The sequence below is a fragment of the Megalobrama amblycephala genome, linkage group LG12, assembly GCF_018812025.1.
Source record: "Megalobrama amblycephala isolate DHTTF-2021 linkage group LG12, ASM1881202v1, whole genome shotgun sequence".
NCBI lineage: Eukaryota > Metazoa > Chordata > Actinopteri > Cypriniformes > Xenocyprididae > Megalobrama > Megalobrama amblycephala.
Window position 1 is genome coordinate 6,262,992 of NC_063055.1, and position 26,618 is coordinate 6,289,609.

General features: G+C 38.4%; 1 protein-coding gene across 2 annotated transcripts in view; it reads left to right on the top strand.

Moving 5' to 3' along the window:
• grm6a (glutamate receptor, metabotropic 6a) overlaps window positions 1-26,618 on the top strand; it is a 76,687-nt gene that overhangs the window by 47,644 nt on the left and 2,425 nt on the right. For both annotated transcript variants that reach the window (XM_048210437.1, XM_048210438.1), the window contains exons 8-11: window positions 3,823-3,962; window positions 4,775-5,398; window positions 11,059-11,370; window positions 15,246-15,491. In XM_048210437.1, coding sequence (XP_048066394.1) covers window positions 3,823-3,962; window positions 4,775-5,398; window positions 11,059-11,370; window positions 15,246-15,488 — 1,319 coding nt within the window. In that variant the 3' untranslated portion in view covers window positions 15,489-15,491. The remainder of the gene's footprint in view (window positions 1-3,822; window positions 3,963-4,774; window positions 5,399-11,058; window positions 11,371-15,245; window positions 15,492-26,618) is intronic.

The following is a 26,618-nucleotide window of genomic DNA, read 5'->3' on the forward strand; positions in this document are numbered from 1 at the left end:
CCTATTCCTAAACTTGAGCAACTTGTCTCCTCAGTCCCCAGACGTTTGCAGACTGTTATAAAAAGAAGAGGGGATGCCACACAGTGGTAAACATGGCCTTGTCCCAACTTTTTTGAGATGTGTTGATGCCATGAAATTTAAAATCAACTTATTTTTCCCTTAAAATGATACATTTTCTCAGTTTAAACATTTGATATGTCATCTATGTTGTATTCTGAATAAAATATTGAAATTTGAAACTTCCACATCATTGCATTCTGTTTTTATTCACAATTTGTACAGTGTCCCAACTTTTTTGGAATCTGGTTTGTAGTTTGAAAACAGAAGAAGTTCTGCCAAGCAAATCTAACTTTGCTCTGGTGTTGTGAAGGAAGCTGTCCATGAATGAATTCCCATTAAACCACTTCCTCAAGAGTGACTGTCATCTTGCAAACATGTGGTTGAGAGCTTGCCTGGAGGGAACTGGCTGAACAAGCAATATGCATTATTGTGAGGGGGAAAAAAAATCAGTCCTTTTTTAACACCAGAATTTCAAATTAAGCTGTCTTCCTCCTATACAGGAAAGAACAAACAAGGAAAAGACAAATCCTCCTGCATCCAGGGCTAACAGAAACAGGTTATCAGTGGTTGAATGATGTGTTCTTGCTGAACTGGAGGAAGGGATCTAATGACTGAACTAAAATACACATATTCAGGTTGACAAAGATAGACTCAAAGCACTCACAATCGCATGAAAGCAGCTGAATGTTTGTCCGTAGTGCATTCCGAGTTTACCTTTTAAATATAATCATGGGCTAAAAACAGATATTGCTGCATGTAATATGCAGCAGGATAAAGCATGCATGAATAGAGCATCTACATGACAGATGGTTGTAGAGCGAAGTGAAGATGTTTAGAGTCTCAGTGGAGAAGGAGTGACAGGAAGAGGAGCTATAGCTGGAACCTGATATCTCATTATGAAATATCTAGCTGTGATCATGCTCATCTTCTCAGCTATAATTTACTATCACCTCTGTAATGTATTTCTTTAAAAACCCAATGAAATCAGAATTGTTTTGTGGCGTTTAGTCAATGTCTGTTAGCTTTGAGATCATCTTCTTCAAGGTTGACAAAAGTTACAATATGCATTTAAAATTTGCAATCTTTCTCTTTCAGGAATATCAGATTGCACAATAAAATGTTACAAAAAAAGGTCAAATTGAGTTAAAGGTGCCCTAGATTCAAAATTTGAATTTACCTCGGCATAGTTGCATAACAAGAGTTCAGTACATGGAAAAGACATACATTGAGTTTCAAACTACATTGCTTTCTCTTTCTTATGTAAATCTCATTTGTTTAAAAGACTTCCGGAAAACACGCGGATCTCAACATAACACCGACTGTTACGTAACAGTCGGGGTGTACGCCCCAATATTTGCATATGCCAGCCCATGTTCCCAACATTACGAAAGGCATTAGACAAGGGCAGCCAGTAACGTCTGGATCTGCACAGGTGAATCAACAGACTAGGTAAGCAAGAACAACAGCGAAAATGGCAGATGGAGCAATAATAACTGACATGATCCATGATGCATGTTGCTAATGTACTGTTAAATGAGGTTAAAGTTACCATCGTTTCTTACTGAATTCATGGAGACAAGAGTCGTCGCTATTTTCATTTTTAAACACTTGCAGTCTGTATAATTCATAAACACAACTTCATTCTTTATAAATCTCTCCAACAGTGTAGCATTAGCCGTTAGCCACGGAGCACAGCCTCAAACTCATAGAGAATCAAATATAAACATCAAAATAAATACTTTACTCACATAATTCGAAGCATGCATACAGCATGCATGACGAACATCTTGTAAAGATCCATTTGAGGGTTATATTAGCTGTGTGAACTTTGTAAATGTGCTGTAATATAATCAAGAGCTCGTGTGGCAGGGAGCACGTGAATTAAAGGGGCGGCGTGCTGAAAAAATCAGTGCATAGTTAATGATGCCCCAAAATAGGCAGTTAAAAAAAAATTATTTAAAAAAATCTATGGGGTATTTTGAGCTGAAACTTCACAGACACATTCAGGGGACACCTTAGACTTATATTACATCTTGTGAAAAAACATTCTTGGGCACCTTTAAGATGAGCACATTGATATGTCCTTCCCTAACTTCCTATATTTAAAGCTGCTGTCCATAACTTTTTTTGGTTAAAAATTATCCAAAATCAATTTTGAGCAAGTACATAATCAGCCAGTGTTTGAAACTATCTCCTTACCTTAGCCCGATTCACAACGGTAAGCTTGTATTAATGTTTTCTAATTGGAGTGGTACTGATGGATTTCCACGGGAAATTCGAGCATGACGCCATGCATCGTTGCGTCATTACATCACGTCTGTTTACATAAAGAAGGAGTCCCAGCTAGTAGGCTATATCATGTGAGGATGCTGCTGGTGACGGATCATGTATAATCTTTTCTCTCAGCAGCTGCAATAATTAAACATCATTTTCATAGCGGATTCTATGGTATGACAAATTAACATTAGAGAAGATTAGACTGTACAGAAATTGAAATCTACAGGTAACGCTAATACACACTAAATACACAGTCATGCAATGCTGATGTTGTTAACATTAACAATTTGAGAACAAATAATAACAATAATAATAATTTGTACGGTTTGATGTTATATGAGCTAAGCTATTCTCCTCAAAACATTAGATTCATCCGCGCTGAGGAGCCGTGCCGATGCACAACCCACGTAAAGATGATAATTCGGCAAACAACTGCAATTGCAGTTTTCAAACAGAGAGGCAGAGCGACACGCGTCATAATCTGAAAACCACGCCCACCGGGGGGAAAACAATACAACCGTCTCCATTGACTTTGTATTGCATGAGGCTGCCTTCTTGTCATTTCTGACTTATAACAAAAAACAGAACAATGTCTAAAAGCTGCTATGTGACAAGGTGTACAGCAAACCAGCTAAAAAAAACAGAACTAAGTTTTTATAAGCTACCGAACCATAGAAGCCAGCCTTTAAGGAGACAAAAGTGGATACAGGCAATAAGACGTGAAGCATCAGCAGGAAGAATGGGTGAATTTTGGGATCCTGACACTCAGTATGCCTCAGTAAGCCTAAGCAAACCAGCTAAAAAAAACACAACCGAAAACCCAGAAGTTTTTTATAAGCTGTCGACTAAAAAAAGTGGATCCAAGCAATTGAGACAGAGCACGACATATCATATTACTATGAGAACTACGCCCACTGGAGGGGAACGTAATCAGCGACAGGAAATATAATATATAAAAATAACATTTGGATATTTGACTTAACAGTGACAAAATGTTTACTGCACACGTAGGCTTACTGAGGCATACTGAGTGTCAGGATCCCAAAATTCACCCATTCTTCCCGCTGATGCTTCACGTCTTATTGCCTGTATCCACTTTATCTCCTTAAAGGCTGGCTTTTAATGTTCGGTAGCTTATAAAAACTTAGTTCTGTTTTTTTTTAGCTGGTTTGCTGTACACTTTGTCACATAGCAGTGTTTAGACATTGTTCTGTTTTTTGTTATAAGTCAGAAATGTCAAGAAGGCAGCCTCACGCAATACAAAGTCAATGGAGACGGTTGGATTGTTTTCCCCCCTGGTGTGGGCGTGGCCTAAATGCGCTCTGTCTCTATGGACTGCAGCTTTAATGAAGATGCAAAAGATCAAAAAGATGAAAGCAAAACAATCAAATAAATTAAGTTGAATTTGTTTTTGGAAAATTTTGATTTTATGATGTTTCTTGTTGTGTGATAACATTATATGAATGTTTCTTTTGTGATTCTCAGGTAGCGCTGGCACTGCCGTTCTGTTTAATGAAAATGGTGATGCTCCTGGACGCTATGACATCTTTCAGTACCAGATGACCAACACCAGTAGTCCAGGATACAGAGTCATCGGCCAGTGGACCAATAACCTGCGACTCAATGTAAATTGACTCCAAATGCACATTAGCATACAGTTTAATTATATTGACACCTGAAGGATCCATTTAAGTCTGTACAGTTTTATTATTTTTTGTTTTACATTTTTCATTAATTACTCACCCTCATGTCGTTCCACACCTGTAAGATTTTCATTCATCTTTGAAACACAAATGAAGATCTGTTTAATGAAATCTGAGCGATTTCTGTCCCAACATTGACAGCTACACAACTACCATTTTGACACTTCAAAAAGTTCATAAAGAGATCATAAAACTAATCCATATGAATTGAGTGGTTTAGTCCAAATTTTCTGAAGACAAACGATTGCTTTATATGATGAACAGAATTAATTTAGGCTTTTATTCACATATAAACATTGATCAGCGAACATAAACAGAAGCTCAACCGAATCTGCTTGGCACGCGAGAACAAACTTGCTGCGTAACACGAGAATAAACCTCGTTGGTTCTCGCACGCCAAGCAAACATGCATGAGCTTTACCACAACTGTTCTACCACAATCTGTTCAGTGAAGTCTAAAGTCAATCAATTCATATGGATTCGTTTTACGTCTCTTTATGAACTTTTGAAGCCTCAAAGTGGTAGTTGCGTAGCTGTCGATGGAGGGACAGAAATCACTCAGATTTCATCAAAAAGATCTTCATTAGTGTTCTGAAGATGAACGAAAGTCTTACGGGTTTTCATTTTTGGGTAAACTAACCCTTTAATTCGTTATTATTTTTTAACAGTTAGTTGACCTATTTGGTTCAACAGATTAACATTTTTTTCTAGTTTAATTCTCTGCATTTCATCAGGTAGAAGAGATGCAGTGGACTGGTGGATCCCGTCAGATTCCGGACTCCGTTTGCAGTTTTCCGTGCCAATCGGGTGAGAGGAAGAAGATGGTGAAGGGTGTCCCATGCTGCTGGCACTGTGAGCTCTGTGACGGGTATCAGTTCCAAGCTGACGAGTTCAACTGCGAGATGTGCCCTTTCGACATGCGGCCGACCCTCAACCGCACGGCCTGCCGGCCAACTCCCATCATCAAGCTGGAGTGGCATTCTCCTTGGGCCGTTATCCCTCTGTTCCTGGCCATTCTTGGCATTCTGGCCACCCTGTTCGTCATCGTCACCTTCATCCGCTTCAACGACACCCCCATCGTGAGGGCTGCGGGCCGCGAGCTCAGCTACGTTCTCCTGACGGGAATCTTCCTCATCTACTTCATCACCTTCCTCATGATCGCCGAGCCGGGAACGGTGGTGTGTGCTTTCCGCAGGCTACTGCTGGGTCTGGGTATGAGCATTACATACTCCGCCATGCTCACAAAGACCAACCGGATCTACCGGATCTTCGAGCAGGGCAAGAAGTCCGTCACACCACCAAAATTTATCAGCCCCACTTCACAACTTATGATAACCTTCGTTCTGATCTCAGTACAGGTGAGCGTGTTAAATCAGAGCTTGAAACCATTTACTGTAGTGATAATTATTTGATTGTTTTGCTCCCTGTAGGGTACAACCCATGTCCTATGTGTCCCAAATCTCATGGAATTGGTTACTGTGTTGGGCTGTTTTTAAATCTCTGTGATGCAAAGCATCATTACTCTAGACTTCAGTGTCACATGATCCTTCAGAAATCATTCTAATATGCAGATTTGCTGCTCAAGAAACATTTCTTATTATTTTGTAACTTTGTAAATATCTTTACTGTAACTTTTGATTAATTTAAAGGGTTAGTTCACCCAAAAAATTATCCTCAAGCCATTCTAGTTAATGACTGTCTTCTTTCAGACGAACACAATCTTAGTTATATTAAAAAATATCCTGAACACAATCTTAGTTATATTAAAAAATATAACTAAGCCCAAAAAAGTGCATCCATCCATCATAAAAGTAATCCACATGGCTCCAGGGGGTTAATAAAGGCCTTCTGAAGTGAAGTGATGGGTTTTTGTAAGAAAAATATCCATATTTAAAACTTAATAAACTACAATAACCAGCTTCGCAAACATCCGTATGCAAGTCGACTTAGTAGCAAGTCGCAAGTCAACAGAAGCGTAACCTCTGATGGCCAGGGCAACAAGCTCCTCTTCTCTTATATCGAAATCCTCCAACATTTCTCTTTAAAAAATCTTGTTTTTAGACTTCTAATTTGTGACCGGTGTATTATTACGCTCTATCCTCTGCACTTCTGCATTCCTCAATACATCATTGCGTCTTGTCAGAGGTTACGCTTCCTCCGTAAGTCGACTTGTGTACTGATGTTTGCCGGAAGCTGGTTATTATAGTTTATAAAGTTGTAAATATGGATATTTCAATTCAGAAGGCCTTTATTAACCGCCTGGAGCCATGTGGATTACTTTTTATGATGGATGGATGTGCTTTCTAGGGCTTTAAAATCATGAGCGCCATTCACTACCCTTATAAAGCTTGGAAGAGCCAGGATATTTTTTAATATAACTCCTATTATGTTCGTCTGAGAGAATATAGTCATATAGACCTGGAATGGCTTGAGGGTGAGTGAAAGTATTCATTTCTTCACAAAAAAAAATCCTTATGGCCACAAACTTTTGAACCTTTTAATAGACCCTGCCTATTAAGTTTGCACAGAAAAAAATATTTAACAAAAAATGACACACATCACCTTTAACATTTAACTTCGTACATTTATTAAAATCTGCAGCTTTGGTGAGGAATGCAAGGACAAATTATTGAATTAAAGAGTTATTCATTTAATTAGTAAAGAAAATTCTTCATCACATTGTCCAGAATTCGGTTGAGAGGCACTTTAGCGAGTCCTAATCTTACTGAGACGTACATGAAGCTTTCTAGCCAAACACAGGTTCATGAGCGATACAGAGCCACTGTTTATGGTAACTAAAGCCCCTATACTGTATTCCATTCTCAATATGTCCCTGTGGATGAATTTTGAGGTTTTGTCAGTAGCAGTTTCGCAGCCAAGCAGATTCTCCTGTGTTTGTATACTCTGCCCAAGCTGATAAGCTGCCTGCAGACCTCATCATGTTGAGTGCTTGGGCTTCATTCTGCTTGTGCCAGCAAACGTGCTAGCCACGCTAATGTGCAAAAGCAACAGATTCAACATCAGTAAAGGCGAAAAAATGCTTTTGCGATTTACAGATGACAATAAAGCTCTGCCGATGTCGATACACATCGTGTCTGCTGATAAACACCTCTCCGCCGATTAAAAACTGCTGATTGGAACTTTTACAAAAGAATATTTTAAAAGCTTTTGTAGTTCATGCTTAGCCTCAGAATTATGCGCATGACTCACTGGCAACAACGCGGGGGAGACGAGATTAACAGGACGTTTGTGGGAGAATGATTGACAGCAGGACGTTTCTCAGCACCTCCTCCAGCTCATGTTGGCAGATGTGTCACCGATGCTGAGTGGAGAACGGAACTCCGCCGAGTGATTCTGACAGCAACATCTGTCTCCGCGGCAACACGCCGGCCGCCCGGCTGCTGCACTGTTCTCTTCCCAGCCGTAGAAGTTTCTCTGAAAGTTTTGCGCGTTACCTGATGAGCACCTCAATCAGGATGAGTCACTTCCTAGTCGGAATGTTCTTTTGAGAACAGGTGCAAAGGACGCTCTCTAAATCACGCCTCTAACCAGCTGCTTTCATCCGGTGACCCTCCGCACTTTCATGGTGAATGACTTTGCTACATTATGATTTATGGTGATCATACGTCCCCTGTAGCCATTCTTAGACAAGTCCTTGTTTCATATTTGGTGTTCAAAATGTAAAACTTCCCAGCTAACAGGGAACATTCTCTGAATTTTAGCTAATGTGTGGCATGTTCTTATAGTTATGAACAAACGTGCTTCCAGTAACGTTTATAAAACATTCGTTCCGTTATCTGGGGCCCTATCATACATCTGTCGCAATGTGACGCCAGGCACGGCGCAAGCGTTTTTTGCTAGTTTCAGCCCGACACAGTTATCATTTTCATGTCTAGCGCCACGTTGTTTAAATAGCAAATGCACTCGGATATCTGTTCGCCCATGGGCGTACTGGTCTGAAAACGAGGTGTGTTCAGGCGCACTGTTGGCGTGTTGCTATTTTGAGGCAACTGAAAACGACTGCGGCATTGACCAACAAAAACCTGATCTAAAGTCAATGGTGCTGTATTTTTTTATTTTTTTGTTATTTAAAGGGCACGTTAGTAATATGCGCCTATAGGCAGGTACACAACGCACATACACTCTGCTTGTTACACACACAGGGATGCGCAGCAGCACACAAACGTGCCACATATTAAAAATAAAAGGATTACATTGTAAAACATTATTATTGTGTACAAGATAAAATGCCTCCATGTCATAATGGATAGTCATTGCATGTATCAGAATTACCCTTTCTTGCAGTAATGACGAATCTAATTATTTGACCAATCGTGGCAACAAACATATGTATTTAAACTGACTCGTCAGGTTGAGAGTGTCTATTTTCCACCATGTAAATAGCAATCTGCCATGGTCCAAGCACAACTGGCTTTTAAAGGGAATGGGAGATGACACTCTGATTGAATTATTGTACGTTACGCACAAAACACACCCATGACTCATTAAGAGACTAGGTACAACCCTTTTTGAACCATGCACCTGGTGCACCAACCATTTTTTCCATTGTTAAACCAGCAAAAGTGGATTCAGACATGCCCTAAGTGCACCTGCGCCATGGGCTTCAGACCATATGCCTAGATCATTAAAATAGGGCCCCTGGTCTTTAATAATGTTCTCAAAAAGTTAGCACAAAAACCATTATTTATACATCATTCATGGAACGTTTTTTTTTTTTCAGAGAACATTCAAAAGTAACATTCCCATTATGTTTGAAGAATGATAAAATAGAATGTTCCCTTAAAATGTGTATAACCAATAAAAAAAAACATTTTTAAAACATTAAAAAAAACAAGTTTTCATAACCTAATGGGAGAGTTATGTTCTTATAACATGTACAGTCAAACCAAAAATTATTCAGACACTAGATTTTTTATATATTTTTACTAGTGGGTTCAGGACACTATAGTTCATTTATGTAAGTAAGGATAGCAAAATAAAGTAAACTGTGACATATTATACCCAAAAATTCTTCATACAGTGGACTACGAGTAAAACTGATAAAAATTTGGAACCAAAAATTATTCAGACACTTTGATCTGACCATGTTTTGCTTAAGAGTTATCTGACATTATTAAGATGAACTTTTTCTGACACAGTTTAACTCTGAGATCTTGTCATATTTCATTACCATTTTTTTTAAACTATAGTGAATAAACTGTAATAATGAATGAAATGTTCAAGGGTGTCTGAATACATTTTGGTTTGACTGTATTTTTGTTAGCTGAGTTACAGTATGTGCTAGATATTGCACATTATTATATTTTAAAAAACGTGTGATTTCAATTTCATCTTTTTTTTCAGTTTTAGCTAAAGGAATAAGAAACTCACAGGACAGAAGTCATTTAAGACAATCAATACTGTTCTTCCATGCCTGAAGTTCACTGAAGTTGTCTGCCTGAATATTATGAGAAATATACTATAATATAGTATGTTCATAATGAGATCTCTCATTTTTGATTGCAGACTTCGACAAATTGGTGCACAGTTTTAGACGTTGTAAATCTACAGGTGACACATGAGAGAATTTAAGTCTCCATTTGCTGTCTATTTTATCTCACTTGAGTCAAGGAAGGAAAAGATAGATTTCAAAGAGATTTTATTGTGATTTTTCTTTCCTATGGGCAGTCCTAACCTGAAATGACAGGGATGTTGTTGACCCAGCAGCATGTTTACTAATATTTATTTATATACTACATTGCATACAATAGGACATGGAAATAAAGTCAATAATTTTCCATAATTTAATGAAGTAATTTACTCAAATTGCGTGCATGAATGTATGTACAAAAAGGTCTAAATGTACACTACCATTCAAAAGTTTAAGATTTTTTTTTTAGTTTTTGAAAGAAGACTGCATTTGTTTGATCAATATTACAGTAAAAAATATATGAAATCTTATCGCAATTTAAAGTAACTGTTTTCTATTTAAATATATTTAAAAATGTAATTTATAGTTGAATTTTCAAGAATCATTACTCCAGTCTTCAGTGTCACATGATCCTTTAGAAATCATTCTAATATGCTGATTTGCTCAAGAAACATTTCTTTTCGTTATCAATGTTGAAAACAGTTGTGCTGCGTAATATTCTTATAAATAGAATTATAAATAGAATATTAATATTCTTATGAATAGAAAACTAAAAAAACGTCTCAGGTTATGACTATAACCATAGTTCCCTGAGAGAGGGAACGAGACACTGCGTCCCGAAGGGGGCGCTATGGGAACGCCCCCTTCGGGACGCAGTGCGAGTTCCCTCGAAAGGGAACGTCTCAGGTTATGACTATAACCATAGTTCCCTGAGAGAGGGAACGAGACACTGCGTCCCGAAGGGGGCGTTCCCATAGCGCCCCCTTCGGGACGCAGTGCGAGTTCCCTCGAAAGGGAACTGCATTTATTTGAAACTGAAATCTTTTATAATATTAGAAATGTCTTTACTATCACTTTTCATCACTTTAGTGCATCTTTGTTAAATAAAAGTATTCATGTCTTTCAAAACAAAAAAAGGTAGTGTAATGTAGTTGTCTCTGACAGTCTACATTTATTATGGTCAAAATACACAAAACTTGAATTGTTCCCCTTTTCATTTCAGAATTAAAAACATTCAGTTTTAAATACTACATTTCAGCTCAACTAGACGTATCCCCTTTTTTTCATTTCAGAAATCTGAGCACGTTATTATAAAGCGAGGAGAGGATCTTAAAGTTTCTTTTGTGCCTGTAAAAAAGCACTTTAAAACCCATCATTAAGAGCAATCAGGCTGATAGGTGGCCTATTTTAACCAGTAATCTTGTGCAAAGTCGTGTCTGCTGAAGACTGGCTAAAACAGCCTTTTTACATTTTATTCTACATCAATCTAACAGCAGCTCTTGACAAATGAGTCTGACCTTCTGACTGACGCAGTCTCGCCGATAATGATAAGCTTTTGCTTCCTCCCGTCTCTTGCGCTCTCCGCAGGTTGTGGGTGTTTTCATCTGGTTTGGCGTGATGCCGCCACACACCACCGTGGACTACGAGGAGCAGCGGCCGCCCAATCCAGAGTTGGCACGTGGCATCTTGAAGTGTGACATGTCTGATCTGTCGCTCATCTGTTGCCTGAGCTACAGCATCGTGCTGATGGTCACATGCACTGTCTACGCGGTCAAGAGCAGAGGTGTGCCTGAGACTTTCAACGAAGCTAAACCCATCGGCTTCACCATGTATACCACCTGCATCGTCTGGCTGGCGTTTGTGCCTATTTTCTTTGGCACAGCACAGTCCACTGAGAAGGTGAGATGTGCGTTATAATGTGATTGATTATTCGTGTTGTTAAACAAATGGTTCACCCAAAAATGCAAATCATTTACTCACCATCATGTCGTTCCAATCCTGTATGTGGAACACAAAAGGAGATATTTGCAAGACTTTACATCCTACTGTTCCATAGTTTGGGGTCAGTATTTTTATTCAGCAAGGATGCATTAAATTGATCAAAAGTAACAGAAAAGACATTTATATTTATTTCAAGTAAATGCTGTTCTTTTTACTCATTGAACAATCCTGAAAAAAATGTATCGCCATTTACATAAATATATTAAGCAACACAATAAGAAATCTTTCTTGTGCAACAAATCAGCATATTAGAATGATTTCTGAAGGATCATGTGACACTGAAGACTGGAGCAAGACAGCTTTGTATGACAGGAATAAATTACATTTGATAATATATTCAAATACAAAACATTTTAAATTGTAATAATATTTCACAATATTACTGTTTTACTATATTTTTGCATACAATTCTTTCAAAAGCATTAAAAAAAAAATCTTACTGACCCCAAACTTTTAAACGGTAGTGTATAAAGTGACAAAAAGCACTATAAAGTGGTTCAACTGACTCATGCTCAATATTCCACATCTTCTGAAATACTATGAAAGCTTTTTGTGAGAAACAAACTGAAATTTAAGTTCCTCAAATGCTCAAATCATATGCACATATTCAAACTTAGCATGCCAATGCATCCTGCCAGTTTTATGTCACTGCCGTGTAACCGAACACCATACGGCAAGTTTGAACATGGAGAAGTGCAAATGAGACCTTTGGGATGGTTTGAGGTTGAATTTGACCTCATTTTCCATGTCCTGATGAAAAAGCCTCCTCAGAAGTGGATTCCAGTGGTGTTTTAGGAGAGGAGTAATCCTCCACTTTCCCATTTAAAGGATTATTTCACTTCAGAATTAAAATTTCCTGCTAATTTGCTCACCCCCATGTCATCCAAGATGTTTATGTCTTTCTTTCTTCAGTCGAAAAACAATGAAGGTTTTTGAGGAAAACATTCCAGGATTTTTCTCCATATTGTGGACTGTAACAGTTATGTAATTGCGTAATCACATTGGAAAGGTCACGCGTGACGTAGGCGGAAGTGCTGATCCAGTGTCTACAAAGTGAACGTGAAAATTCTAAGTCAAACCCCCTTTGCAAAAAAAGGTAAAACAAAAATGTCGGATGAGTTTGAAATTGGAGGAGAAAATGAGAATTTTTCACCCTGCCGCGGTACTTCCGCCTACGTCACGTGTGACCTTTCCAACATGATTACGTAATTCAAACCGCATCGCAGAGCAGTGCAAGATGAGCATTTGTGATTAAAAAGTATATACATTTTTATTGTTTTTAGAAAATGACCAATCGTTTTGCTAGATATGAACGAATGTGCATCATCTGGGATCGTGTAGAGCCATTTGAAGCTGTTGGTAACTGTCCACTATGAGAAAAATCCTGGAATATTTTCCTCAAAAACCTTCATTTCTTTTCTTTGACTGAAGAAAGAAAGACATGGGGGTGAGTAAATTTTCAGGACATTTTAACTGTGAAGTGAACTAATCCTTTAATATACTATTTTATGGAAGAATATGTCATATTATGAAAACAAAATCTGTTGCAAATGCTGTTTTATATGGAAGTGATTTTCATCATTACCCGGTGGTGTTGCTAGCTGCTTCTGTGTTAATGTTCCTGTATAAAAAACTGTAATGCTTTTCTCATACATTTACAATGGGACAGAGAGCAATACTACGCATGAAAGATTCAGATGTTGCCTTTTCCATCTTCAAAACACAATATATAGAAATGCAACACCAGTGAAACAAGTTCCAGTATTTACACCACAGTTCTGCTCCAACCCAGCAACAAAAGAGCGGAGCTTAGTTGCCGTTTAAGTCCTTAAGTAGAAAATTATGTGAAATGAAGTCATTTCAATATGAAGGCATTGAAGTAAGCAACAACCTGCCAGGCTCACGATAACAAGTCCAAGTTGTATTGCTCACAGTTTCTCTTTTGAAGAGGCCTTTGATATGGCAGACATGGAAAGGGATGAGATGTGAAAAAAACAACATTTCATTTCTCCCCTTTATCTCCCAAAGACACACCATGACACAGAGACAAAGACTCTTCCACCCACCAATGAGGTTCCGGGGGTTTGACTGTGGGAGGAGGTTGATAACGGGAGTGTTTGGGAGCCTGAAAGACAATGTCGACCCATCTTAATAAAGCCAGAAGCCTCGTCAGCGGGAATTAGGAATTAGAGCATTATTTATTGCTGCATAGATTAAACGACCCAGGTAGCTTCCCACTGACATGCCGTTTAATGCATCGCACTAATACTATATGTGTCATTTCCTGGTGAGCACTCTTGGGTGGGCAGGTGCTCTTTTATTTGGCTTTGGCAGCCACATATGATGAACATTGTGAATGTTTATATTGATGCATTGCCATGGCCTGTCCAAAGGAGGATTTTATTACTCAAAGGTTGTGTTTTCATAGCTCAGAAGGCTTTAGGAGATGTTTAATTTAAGCATCGCATTTGATGTTTCTTCTGTTAATTTTAGGAAACAAATGATAGAGCGATTAATGTGTATACACACCATTAATACACTACCATTCAACAGTTTGGAGTCAGAAAGGTTTTTAAAAACATTAATACTTTTATTCAGCAAGGATTCTTAAGTTGATCAAAAGTGACAAAATATTATTCTGTTTATTCAAACTATCAATCTATTTCAAATAAATGCTTTTCTTTTGAACTTTCTATTCATAAAAATGCTGAAAAAAATTGATCACGGTTTCCAAAAAACTATTAAGTAGCAAAACTGTTTTCAATCACCAAATTTGCACAAGGAATAAATTACATTTTAAAGTGTATTCAGATAGAAAACTGTTGTAATAATATTTTACAATATTACTGTTTTTAATGTATTTTTCATTAAATAAAATGCAGCCTTGGTAAGTGTAAGAGACTTAAAAAAAAATTAAGAAAACAGACCCCAAACTTTTGAATAATAAATATTTATTATATAATAATTAAGTAATTTGTTTCTAATTTTATGTTAATATGAATGAATAATTATCTCTTTGTCTTTAAAATTTGTAAATAAATAAATAAATAAGAAAGAAAGATTATATAATTACACATTTTTATAATTTGGTCTTGGAAGAATCTGATGAGAAATATTTGAGTTCATATTGAAATTACTTTGAGTTTTGCAAATTAGTTTAGCAAGTGTTTTTAGCATAGTTGAGATCTCTTCTGAAGCTCTGAGATTACTAGAATCTATCAAGAGAAAATAAAAAAATAAAAGACAAAACTCCCCATTTCTTCTCCGTTTAGTCTCATGTCTATCTAGGAATAACTGAGATATTAAAGGGAGAGTTCACCCAAAAATGAAAATTCTCTCATCATTTACTGAACCTCATGCGATCCCCAATGTGTATGACTTTCTTTCTTCAGATAAAAACAAACAATATTTTTTAGGAAAATAATCATATTTCTGTGAGACCATATAAGGCGAGTGAATGGCTGCTGCTCGGTTGACGCTAGAAAAATCACACACACACCAATCCATATGACCCCAATGGGTGAATCAATGTCTGTGTGATAGAACTGTTTGTGTTTATCTGAAGAAAGAAAGTCATACACATTGGGGATGGCATGAGGGTGAGTAAATGATGAGAGAATTTTCATTTTCATATCCCTTTAAAATGATCTCAGTTGTGATCTAATAGGGTCTATCAAAAGATTTTTGCTTTAACGTATTCTGCATTCATCTGAGCATTCATATGACCCTGTCATATTTAACTCTTGACGTTCCGTTTCCTGTGTTTGATCCAGATGTTCATCCAGACGACGACGCTGACCGTGTCCATGAGTCTGAGTGCCTCCGTGTCCCTGGGGATGCTCTACATACCGAAAGTCTACGTCATCGTCTTCCACCCGGAGCAGAACGTGCAGAAGCGCAAGCGCAGCTTCAAGGCTGTGGTGCAAGCCGCCACCATGTCCTCACGCCTCTCGCAGAAATCCATCAATGACAAGCAGAACGGAGAGACCAAGATCGAGCCAGACAGGTCACAGTAGCAGGTAACAGCCACTCTCAGACTCTTGGAAAAGTGAAAGGAGTCTGTTCTGAATATCCTAAAATGCCATTGAAGCCTGAAAGAATGATACAAATAAAGCCGGGTACACACTGTACGATTTATAAAAGTCCTTTACGACTGTTGCTTGTCAGACTGTACGAACATGATCCTCGCTGTAAGCCATGTCACACTGTGGGATCTCAGTTGACGCACGTCCGGAGTTTTACATCATCAAACCGTAACACGTTTAGTGACGTGAGCTGCATTTACATGCGGGATAAAAATGGTGGCTAGCAGACAAAAACAATCTCTAGCATTAATTTTGATCACTGGAAAAAGTTTTTATTAATATTTTCAATTAGCTTTTATTTTTATACTTTCAGTTTTCATTTTAAGTTTAGTACAATTTTTTAGAATTTTTTGTTATGTGCTTCTGTCATTTTTATTAGTTTTTTTTCATATTACTATTTAGGTTTCATTAATTTTAATTTCAGTTTTAGTATTTCCAGATAGTAATTTTAGTGACATTTAGACAACATTTCTAATTTTCGTTTAGTTTTTCATCTAATATTTACATTTTATTTTAGCTTTGTTTCAATTAACAAAAAAATTTTTAATAGTTTTAGTTAACAATAATAACCCTGCATATTATTGCTTTAAAGGATTAGTTCAGTTTAAAATGAAAATTACCCCATGATTTACTCACCCTCAAGCCATCCTAGGTGTATATGACTTTCTTCTTTCTGATGAACACAATCGGAGATATATTAATAATCACCCTGATGCTCCAAAGCTTTATAATCAGTGCACGCTCAAAGAAAGTACATCCATCATAAACGTACTCCACACGGCTCCGGGGGGTTAATAAAGGCCTTCTGAAGCATTTGTGTGTGAAAAATATCCATATTTAACAAGTTAAGAAGTAAAATATCTAGCTTCTGCCAGACCGCCTTCCATATTCAACTTACAAAGAAAGTGTAAAACTCTTAGGATGGCTTGAGGGTGAGTAACTCATGGGGTAATTTTCATTTTAAAGTGAACTAATCCTTTAAGCGATCAGATTTCTCATTTTCATTAGACAATAAAATGGTTAAAAAACCCATAGACTTTAATCAGGGTAGCGCCATATTATATTTTTGACAGAAATGAAAACGAGTCTGTAAGGGATAGTACAGTGTGTTCAATAGATTGCACTGTTGTTTAACAAAATACAGATTGTTCAGCTGACGAAATGTCTTTCTGAGACATTTCAACTTCAAAAACAAACAATCCATATTAAAGCAATAAGAAGCCATGGTTTACAGTGAATTTATAACAGCTAAGGGGCGTTGTTAGGCACGACGTGGAGGGGAGTTGCTGTTATAAATTCACTGTAAACCACAGCTTCACTTATTGCTTTTATAAAATGGTTACCACACAATACAAATAATAAAGTCAAAAAATATGTATCAATGCAACTTTCATGAAGTAAAATCATTTTTCCTTCCGCTGGAAAAAATAGTCCCTGACCGTGAACAGCAGCAGAAGTTACATTTATTACGCCATTATGTGGCGGCAAAGATTGTCTTTATGAGCGAGTCACTTAGTCGAAAAGACTTTTATATTGAAACTTGTTGTGAACGGAACAAGACGAAAATGACAAATGCTTTGACTAGCGCTGTCAGTGTCAGCAGGGCACGGAAAACCCATTAAATGTTAAAGGTGCCATCGAACGTTTTTTTATAAGATGTAATATAAGTCTAAGGTGTCCCCTGAATGTGTCTGTGAAGTTTCAGCTCAAAATACCCCATAGATTTTTTTTTATTAATTTTTTTAACTGTCTATTTTGGGGCATCATTAGAAATGCGCTGATTCAGGCTGCTGCCCCTTTAATTGCTCGCGCTCACCGCCTCCTCCAGAGCTCTCGACTCTATCATTGCATAAACAAAGTTCACACAGCTAATATAACCCTCAAAATGGATCTTTACAAAGTGTTCGTCATGCATGCTGCATGCATACATCGGATTATGTAAGTATTGTATTTATTTGGATGTTTATATTTGATTCTGAATAAGTTTGAGGCTGTGCTCCATGGCTAACGGCTAATGCTACTCTGTTGGAGAGATTTATAAAGAATGAAGTTGTGTTTATGAATTATACAGACTGCAAGTGTTTAATAATGAAAATAACGACAGCTATTGTCTCCGTGAATACAGTAAGAAACGATGGTAACTAGGGGTGGGAATCGGAGGGTACCGCACGATACGATCACGATAAATGGCTCACGATAACGATAATATCGCGAGTCAGTGATTCTGCGATAATCGATATATCGCTAGACAATCCTATAATGATACATCACGATATTGGTCTTAATATGAAAACAAAATGCAAGTAAAAAGGTTAAGTGCAAGTTAACGGATAAATCCGATCTTCAGTTCCTGCGATATATGTAGATTTAATAGAGTTCACGTCACCGAAAGCAAGAAATATGAGGTGCATTTTATTGACCATCAGTTAATTTCAAACTCAAAGAACGCAATAGGAGAGAGCGGCAACCGCACTGGTAAGTTCTCATTACTTTTAATGAAGATAATTGTGTGTTACGCGTCTTACTTTCACTTTCATATGCGGCAGTTTGCGCGTCAGCTTGCTGAAGAGATCTGCGGCGATGCGTGATTCAGTAGCGCTGTCATATCTGACTCTCACATTTTTCAGTTTTAGTATTTTTGGGAGAAGTAAAATTTAAAAATGTAGTTTCAACAACCAGATGCATTTAGACTGATGCAGACAGTTTTGACTGGAATGAGTCTCAGACAATCCCTGAAGTGGTTTGAGCGATCGGATTTAAATCCGTCTCAAATGCGTTTCGGAGGGCATTTAGACCTGGTCTTTTCACGATCGGATAGCTATCCGATCAGAGAAAATGCATGGAGTGACCAGGTGCAAACAGACCCTTAGACGTTCTTCACAGAGCGCTTACACAGATATACACAGGCGTTCGAAAGCAGGCGTCTATCAGCGGATCCCTAATATATGCTTTCAAATGCTCCCATGTAGCCTATATCTAAGCGCTCGATGAAGAATGTCAAAGATGCCTAATTTGTCACACCAATGGTATATAAGTGCATCAAGACTTTGGTTGGGGCATCTATTTTACTCATTCTGTTGTCCGCCATCTTGTTAATAACCTCTTTTTCTTAGGCTAGTTAACTTATGTTCACGTTTCCCTCATTCATGTGTTGAGCGCCGCTTTGAAGTAGTGATGCTTTGAGCAAAGAAATCTATTTGTAGCGCTTTATTTTTTTAAAATTAAAATATCGATATTTGGCACAGCGATACGATTCTCGTATCGCACAGAGAAGGACGACGATATATCGTCATATCGATATTGTAACGAAGTTCGTCAATACGGGAAGAAGGAGGCGGGAACCGGCGAACATTCAACAAAACTTTAATTAGAAATAAACAAAGAACAAAACGAAAGTAATGCCGGCAGACCCTCGCGGACGTCTGCCGGCCACACAAACATAATAAAACATAACATAAAGTCCAGGCCTGGTCCTCTCTCGTCCTTCACTGATGTCGCTCCTCCTTTTATGCCTCCGGAGCTCCTCCGTGAGAGACTCGAGGCCGGCACGCCTCGCAGGTGACGCTCATTATCACTCGCGTCACCGGCCTCGCTCCGTTCCCTCACGGCTCTCGCCCGCCCTGCTCGTGACATACCCCCAACGCCCCTCGCAGGCCGGGGGGTACTCCCGCGACTGCGCTTACTCCCCCCCGGGGCCTGTCTCGGCGGCCGCAGCACCTGGGGGTAAGGACAGACGAGACGAGAGAAAGGAGACGGAAGCAAGGGGAGCGACAGGACGAGAGAGGGGAGAGAGGAAAAAGAAAGAGAAAAAAAAAATTCTTGGTCCGGTTCCCAGACACACTGCCGCCCGGTCCTCAGCCAGCCGGGAGGCTCTTCCTCGCGGTGCCATGCGGTGGCACTGGACACTCGGTGGACGGCCCGATCCTCGACCGCCTCCTGGCGGCCGGCGATGGCTCCTCCGACTGAGGGCAGCCGGCAGCGAGTCCCCCGTCCCCTGCTCCTCCCCTTCATGGCGGACGGCAGCAGGCTCCGGCCCACGGCAGACGGCGGCGACTCCTCCGCTCCCTCCAGGTCCAGGACGGCAGCCACCCCACCTCGTCCCAGGAGCACGGCATCCGGGTCTCCGTCCCACCTTTCACAAGGCTCCAGCACCACCGCCTCGGGCAGCCTCTCGCGGTCTACACACACTCCCGCGCTGCCCGAACTCCGCAGCACCGCGATCCCCCTCAGCAGCGAGGGCTCTTCGACAGCATGTCCCTCCTTCCTCCCGGATTTCGGCACCAATGTAACGAAGTTCGTCAATACGGGAAGAAGGAGGCGGGAACCGGCGAACATTCAACAAAACTTTAATTAGAAATAAACAAAGAACAAAACGAAAGTAATGCCGGCAGACCCTCGCGGACGTCTGCCGGCCACACAAACATAATAAAACATAACATAAAGTCCAGGCCTGGTCCTCTCTCGTCCTTCACTGATGTCGCTCCTCCTTTTATGCCTCCGGAGCTCCTCCGTGAGAGACTCGAGGCCGGCACGCCTCGCAGGTGACGCTCATTATCACTCGCGTCACCGGCCTCGCTCCGTTCCCTCACGGCTCTCGCCCGCCCTGCTCGTGACAGATATTTTGTCCCACCCCTAATGGTAACTTTAGCCACATTTAACAGTACATTAGAAACATTTAGAAAGACAGTTTACAAATATCACTAAAAATATCATGATATCATGGATCATGTCAGTTATTATTGCTCCATCTGCCATTTTTCGCTGTTGTTCTTGCTTGCTTACCTAGTCTGATGATTCAGCTGTGCACATCCAGACGTTAATACTGGCTGCCCTTGTGTAATGCTTGAACATGAGCTGGCATATGCAAATATTGGGGGCGTACATATTAATGATCCCGACTGTTACGTAACAGTCGGTGTTATGTTGAGATTTGCCTGTTCTTCGGAGGTCTTTTCAACAAATGAGATTTATATAAGAAGGAGGAAACAATGGAGTTTGAGACTCACTGTATGTCATTTCCATGTACTGAACTCTTGTTATTTAACTATGCCAAGGTAAATTCAATTTTTAATTCTAGGGCACCTTTAAAAGGACAAGATCGCAGTGGACATTCAAACAGACTTTTTATTATGAACATAGGACTGACCTGAAAGAAAATGCTAAATCTGAATGCAGGTAAAACACTCGGTCACTCGATATCTCTCTCAAAATACTCTTCTACATAATGCAGTAAACTTCAATGAACAAAATCAATTGAGAACAAACATATGTTTACCATGTTGCTAAGAGTGGTTGCTAAGACAGACTCAGCAACATACACACTCAGTGGCGCATCGATACTTATGTAATGCGGTCAGCTGTACAACGGCTCAAAATGCGGCTCAACCAATTAGAATCAAGGGCCGGAACTATCTATCCCTCACAGCCCCGTTTTCATCTGCGTTAAATTCAATATGGCATCTAACCTGACTAAAATACTAAAATTACTGGTTAATTCTAACCTGGCATCTATTGACAGAGAGAACCGAGCCATTTCTAGAATATTAAAGCGACTGGTCTGATCACCCTAGCAACACCATAACAACTAATCAACTGCATAGAAATGCAATAAAAACATTCAGAGCACCATAAAGCCCTGGCAACTACCCACGTAGCACTGTGTTTTTATACTGTTTAGATTCTGCTGTGAATTCATATTTGCTGAAAAAAGAAAACTGAACTTTTATGGCTTTTGAATGACTTATACCAGGAGATCTGCTGAGAAATACTGCTCCATAATATATTTCATTGCAATAAACTATCCTCAAAGCTTCCAAGATGGGATTGTTAGGGAACTCGATGCTTTAAATCCAATATTTAAGGTGCCCTGAATCTTTTTACGTGAGTTATATTGAGTGCCCCCTCACATTTTTATATCCATAACATCTCCCTCTCTCTCTCTTCCTCTTCCTCTTTTAAATTGCAGTGAAATGCTTTTGGGTTTATTTTCCACTTGTTCTCTATCTCTGCAAGCACACATTTGCTTCCTCAACACATGCAGTTTGAAGCAGCACATCTCATTACTTTCATATTACTGAGCTTTTGGACGCAAAAAATCACTAAGCCTGCACAAAATTCTTGAAATGATGCTTGTTGATATGGATATTTCTCTGCACTGCAACAATATTTGGGTGCACAAGCGAAGAAACTGGAAGCAGAAAATTAATTATGAAAAGTATGTGGATAGAAGTGTATTGAATATGATTAATTTATGGATTGTATGAATGCATTTATTAATAAAACAAATGCTAAATAATCTATTATATATTATGAGTTCTCTTTTTCTGTTCTCTCCCCTTATAATTTTGCCATATGACAACTAGTCCGGTGTCCCTTTTTTACATTTTTACCTTTATTTAATTTTATGTACTATAGTTCAAATGTTTGGGGTCAGTAAGATTTTTAAAAATCTTTTTGAAAGAAGTCTATTTTCACCAAGGCTACAATTATTTGGTCAAAAATACATGAAAAAAATATAAAATATTATTACAATTTAAAATAACTGTTTTCTATTTGAAAATGTAATTTATTCCTGTGATTCAAAGCTGAATTTTCAGCATCATTACTCCAGTCTTCAGTGTCACATGATCCTTCAGAAATCATTCTAATATGCTGATTTGCTGCTCATGAAACATTTCTTATTATTATTATCAATGCTTAAACTGATTTTTTTTTTGTTTTTTGTTTTTTTGGAAACCATAATAATTTTTTCAGGATTCTTTGATGAATAGAAAGTTCAAAAGAACAGCATTTTTTTTTAAATCCAGTCCCTCCAGGATTTCGCGATTTCGCAGAATTAATAGCATCGCTGTGAAATCTCTTGAGAAGCATTCACATACATTGCAGATTTCTCTGTTAAACCACAGATATCAGATCAAACAGTGTCAACGTGGAAACTGTTTGATCTGATATCTGTGGTTTAAAATTCTGCGATGAATGTGAATGCTTCTCACGAGATTTCACAGCGATGCTATTAATTCTGCGGTGAATTCAAACGCTTTCTTCCCAACGCTATGTAATCTGGAAACCATGATAAACATTGTGCCACTAACACTAAAATAAATAACTTGTGGCAGGAATGTTCTTGGTTTTCGAGTGCTTTTAAGTGCTTCACACAACTTTTCCCAGCACTTCAAAGCTTTAAATATTGCCCAATTTTAATGTTATTTTTAATGTGATGTCCAAAACATTATTTGTTCATCCTTCATAGTTTGTCCCCATTTGTAAAATAAAAAGGTGTCATGATGTAGGAAAGCAAACACTTATTTAGAAATAAAAAACTAAAAATTACCACTGTAGTAGATGCTGCAGAGGAGCACTTATTGGCTTATTAGCCATTTCCACTAGTAAATATTTTTAATATTTATTAAAGGTGCCCTAGAATTAAAAATTGAATTTATCTTGGCATAGTCAAATAACAAGAGTTCAGTACATGGAAATGACATACAGTGAGTCTCAAACTCCATTGCTTCCTCCTCCTTATATAAATCTCATTTGTTTAAAAGACCTCCGAAGAACAGGCGAATCTCAACATAACACTGACTGTTACGTAACAGTCAAGATCTTTTATATATGCCAGCTCATGTTCAAGGCATTAGACAAGGGCAGCCAGTATTAACGTCTGGATGTGCACAGCTGAATCATCAGACTAGGTAAGCAAGCAAGGAAAACAGCGAAAAATGGCAGATGGAGCAATAATAACTGACATGATCCATGATAACATGATATTTTTAGTGATATTTGTAAACTGTCTTTCTAAATGTTTCGTTAGCATGTTGCTAATGTACTGTTAAATGTGGTTAAAGTTACCATCGTTTCTTACTGTATTCACGGAGACAAGAGCCGTCGCTATTTTCATTATTAAACACTTGCAGTCTGTATAATTCATAAACACAACTTCATTCTTTATAAATCTCTCCAACAGTGTAGCATTAGCCATTAGCCACGGATCACAGCCTCAAATTCATTCAGAATCAGTATACAATACTCACATAATCCGACGCATGCATGCCGCATGCATGACGAACACTTTGTAAAGATCCATTTTGAGGGTTATATTAGCTGTGTAAACTTTGTTTATGCACTGTTTAAGGCAAGCGCGAGCTCCGGGGACAGACAGCGCGTGATTTAAAGGGACCGCAACCTGAATCGGCGCATTTCTAATTATGCCCCAAAATAGGCAGTTAAAAAAATGAATTAAAAAAAATCTATGGGGTATTTTGAGCTGAAACTTCACAGACACATTCAGGGGACACCTTAGACTTATATTACATCTTGTAAAAAAAACATTTGATGGCACCTTTAATAATAAAATAAAAGTTAATATTATCTGCATCACAACTCAAGCTCAGTGCATTTCTGTCAGCCCTCACTCGCTGCCAAATCAAGGGGCTGGTGCCACCTTAGAACTTAAAGGGTTAGAAATGAAAAATTCTGTCATTATTGTCAATTCCGTTCCACACCCGTAAGACCTTCGTTCATCTTCGGAACACAAATTAAGATATTTTTGATAAAATCCGATGGCTCAGTGAGGCCTGCATTGACAGCAAGTTAATTAACACTTTCAGATGCCCAGAAAGGTACTAAAGACATATTTAAAACAGTTCATGTGACTACAGTGGTTCAACCTTAATGTTGTGAAGCGACAAAAATACGTTTTGCGCGCCAAAAAAACCCGAAATAACGACTTCATTCAACAATATCTAGGGATGGCCGATTTTAAAACACTGCTTCATGAAGCTTCGCAGCTTTACGAATCTTTTGTTTTGAATCAGTGGTTCGGAGCGTGTATCAAACTGCCAAAGTCACATGATTTCAGTAAACGAGGCTTTGTTACGTCATAAGCGTTTTGAAATTTCAATGGTTCACCACTGGGGTGTGATGATCTCTGTGAACCCATGAAAACATGCTGTAAATATTACCACAGCTTCGCAAATTCAGTCATTTTAGACCGCAAAAATCAGAAAAAAGTCCTGTGAAATCCTGGAAGGACTGAAAATTGAAATCTTTTGCAACATTATAAATGTCTTTACTGTCACTTTTGATCTAATGTATCCTTGCTGAATTAAAGTGTTAATGAGTGCTAGTATTGGCATTTTAAAGCTGGTTAGTTAAAAGCAGATAAAAGGTTAGTCTTTTGCAGAACAATAGCAGATCGGTAACTTCACCGACCGCAAAGCACTATATAGTGCAGAACAGTACGGTTCAGTCATTGCAGAAACAAATGCAAGCGCAAATCATCAGCTTGACAGTTGATTGACAGTCATAAGTAGTGATCTGTGTGCTGTTAGCTGCAGTGATCCCTGAAGAGGAGAGTTAGCGTTGTCTCACACTTGCCCTATCGCTCCTGCGCCCTCAAACAAGGGATTTTACCCCCGGCTACTACAGACAGACAGTTTCTCATGTCAGTGCAGGTTAAATCACTGGACAAAAAGGCATCTGCTAAAGTAACTGCCCTCATTGTATAGACATTTACAGGCTCTTGCATCTTTTTTTGTTTTTGTTATTATTTTAAGCAATTGATAAGTATTTTTCATAAAATGTTACTGTTGTTCATATTGAAGGTCAGTGTTGGGGAAAGTTACTTTTAAAAGGAATGCATTACTATATTGCGTTACATTTGCATCTTAGTTACTTTTTATGGAAAGGAATGTGTTATTTTACTTTGTGTTACTATAGCCCCTTTCACACAGAGATTCCGGAAAATTCCGGGATTTGTCCTGGGATCATTTGATTTTGGTTCATTCACACTGCCAGTGATTTTCTGGGCTGGGCTTTCTTGTTTGTTTTTTAATATCAAAAAAAGTTCTGTTTTTGTCAAATTTAAAGGCCCTTTCACATCAAAAGAGTCTGTGAGTTTTGTATGGGCAAAATGGAAAATTCAGATTTGCCATTGTTATCCTACTACTACGATTGCAAATGATGGCATAAAAATTAATCGCACATGACGGACGTCATCTCTGAGAAAGATTTCTTCTGCCTGAAGCACAATTTTGAGAGTATTCCCTCACTGCTATCAAAAATGCCTATTATAACTGCCATCTATTGATGTAACCATGAGAAGGCTGTATTTGTCTCTACTAGAATATACTGCATTCATAGGAAATGTGACCGAAACCCTCTAGGACTTGAGTAATAAAGGAAAAACACCCACATATACCACAAGAAGCGTTCGTGTGTGTGCGTATGTTTTTCTTTGTGTGTCAAAGGAGCATTCAGCAGCATGATGTAAAAACAGCACAGATCTATTCAGAGCAGACACACTAGATGTGATGGCACATCTTGTTTTTTCTCCCGATCTGTCATTCGTGGGTGTTGCTTACAAGAGGAAGTTAAGGGAGATAAACAACATGTCAGCAAGTCACACTTTTCATGTCCAGAAGCCATATCCTTTTCACTTTGTCATACAACATTTTAGTTGTTGCTTGACCTTTTTTGCCCAGACTTGTGCCACAAAAGTGCTCTGTTTGATTTGATCTATCTATCTATCTATCTATCTGGGGTGTATTGGTGCATTTCGGTACATAGTCAGACAATGAATAGTCAGTCAGTCACAGGCGTAGAAGAAAAAGAACAGACAATCTAGATATGCGTGTAATCTCTCAACCAGTTTTTCAACTGCGGAATGACATCAATAAAACAGCTTGAGAATAATATCTCACGTAGCATTACATTTACCTCAGGCAAGTCATTTAGTGTCCACAGCATGCTAGTTCACTAAATATATGCATTATATTAGCTTATATATTCATTATATTGAATATGTATTCATTGATATTAGTAAATATATTCATTATATTTACTTTACCTGTTAGTAATGTCTTAACTATTAAATATGTTAAAATCAATTTTATGACAGTAACTGTGTAAACGATTAATAAATGAGTAATAATTTGATTGCAAAACCTGCCTTATGTGTAATGTACATGTGCAATTATGTGCAATTTACTTTTTTTTATTTGACTGTTGATTATTAAATCTAAAAATAAATAGCAACTGAATTTAATAGTTTGGCCTCTGTTA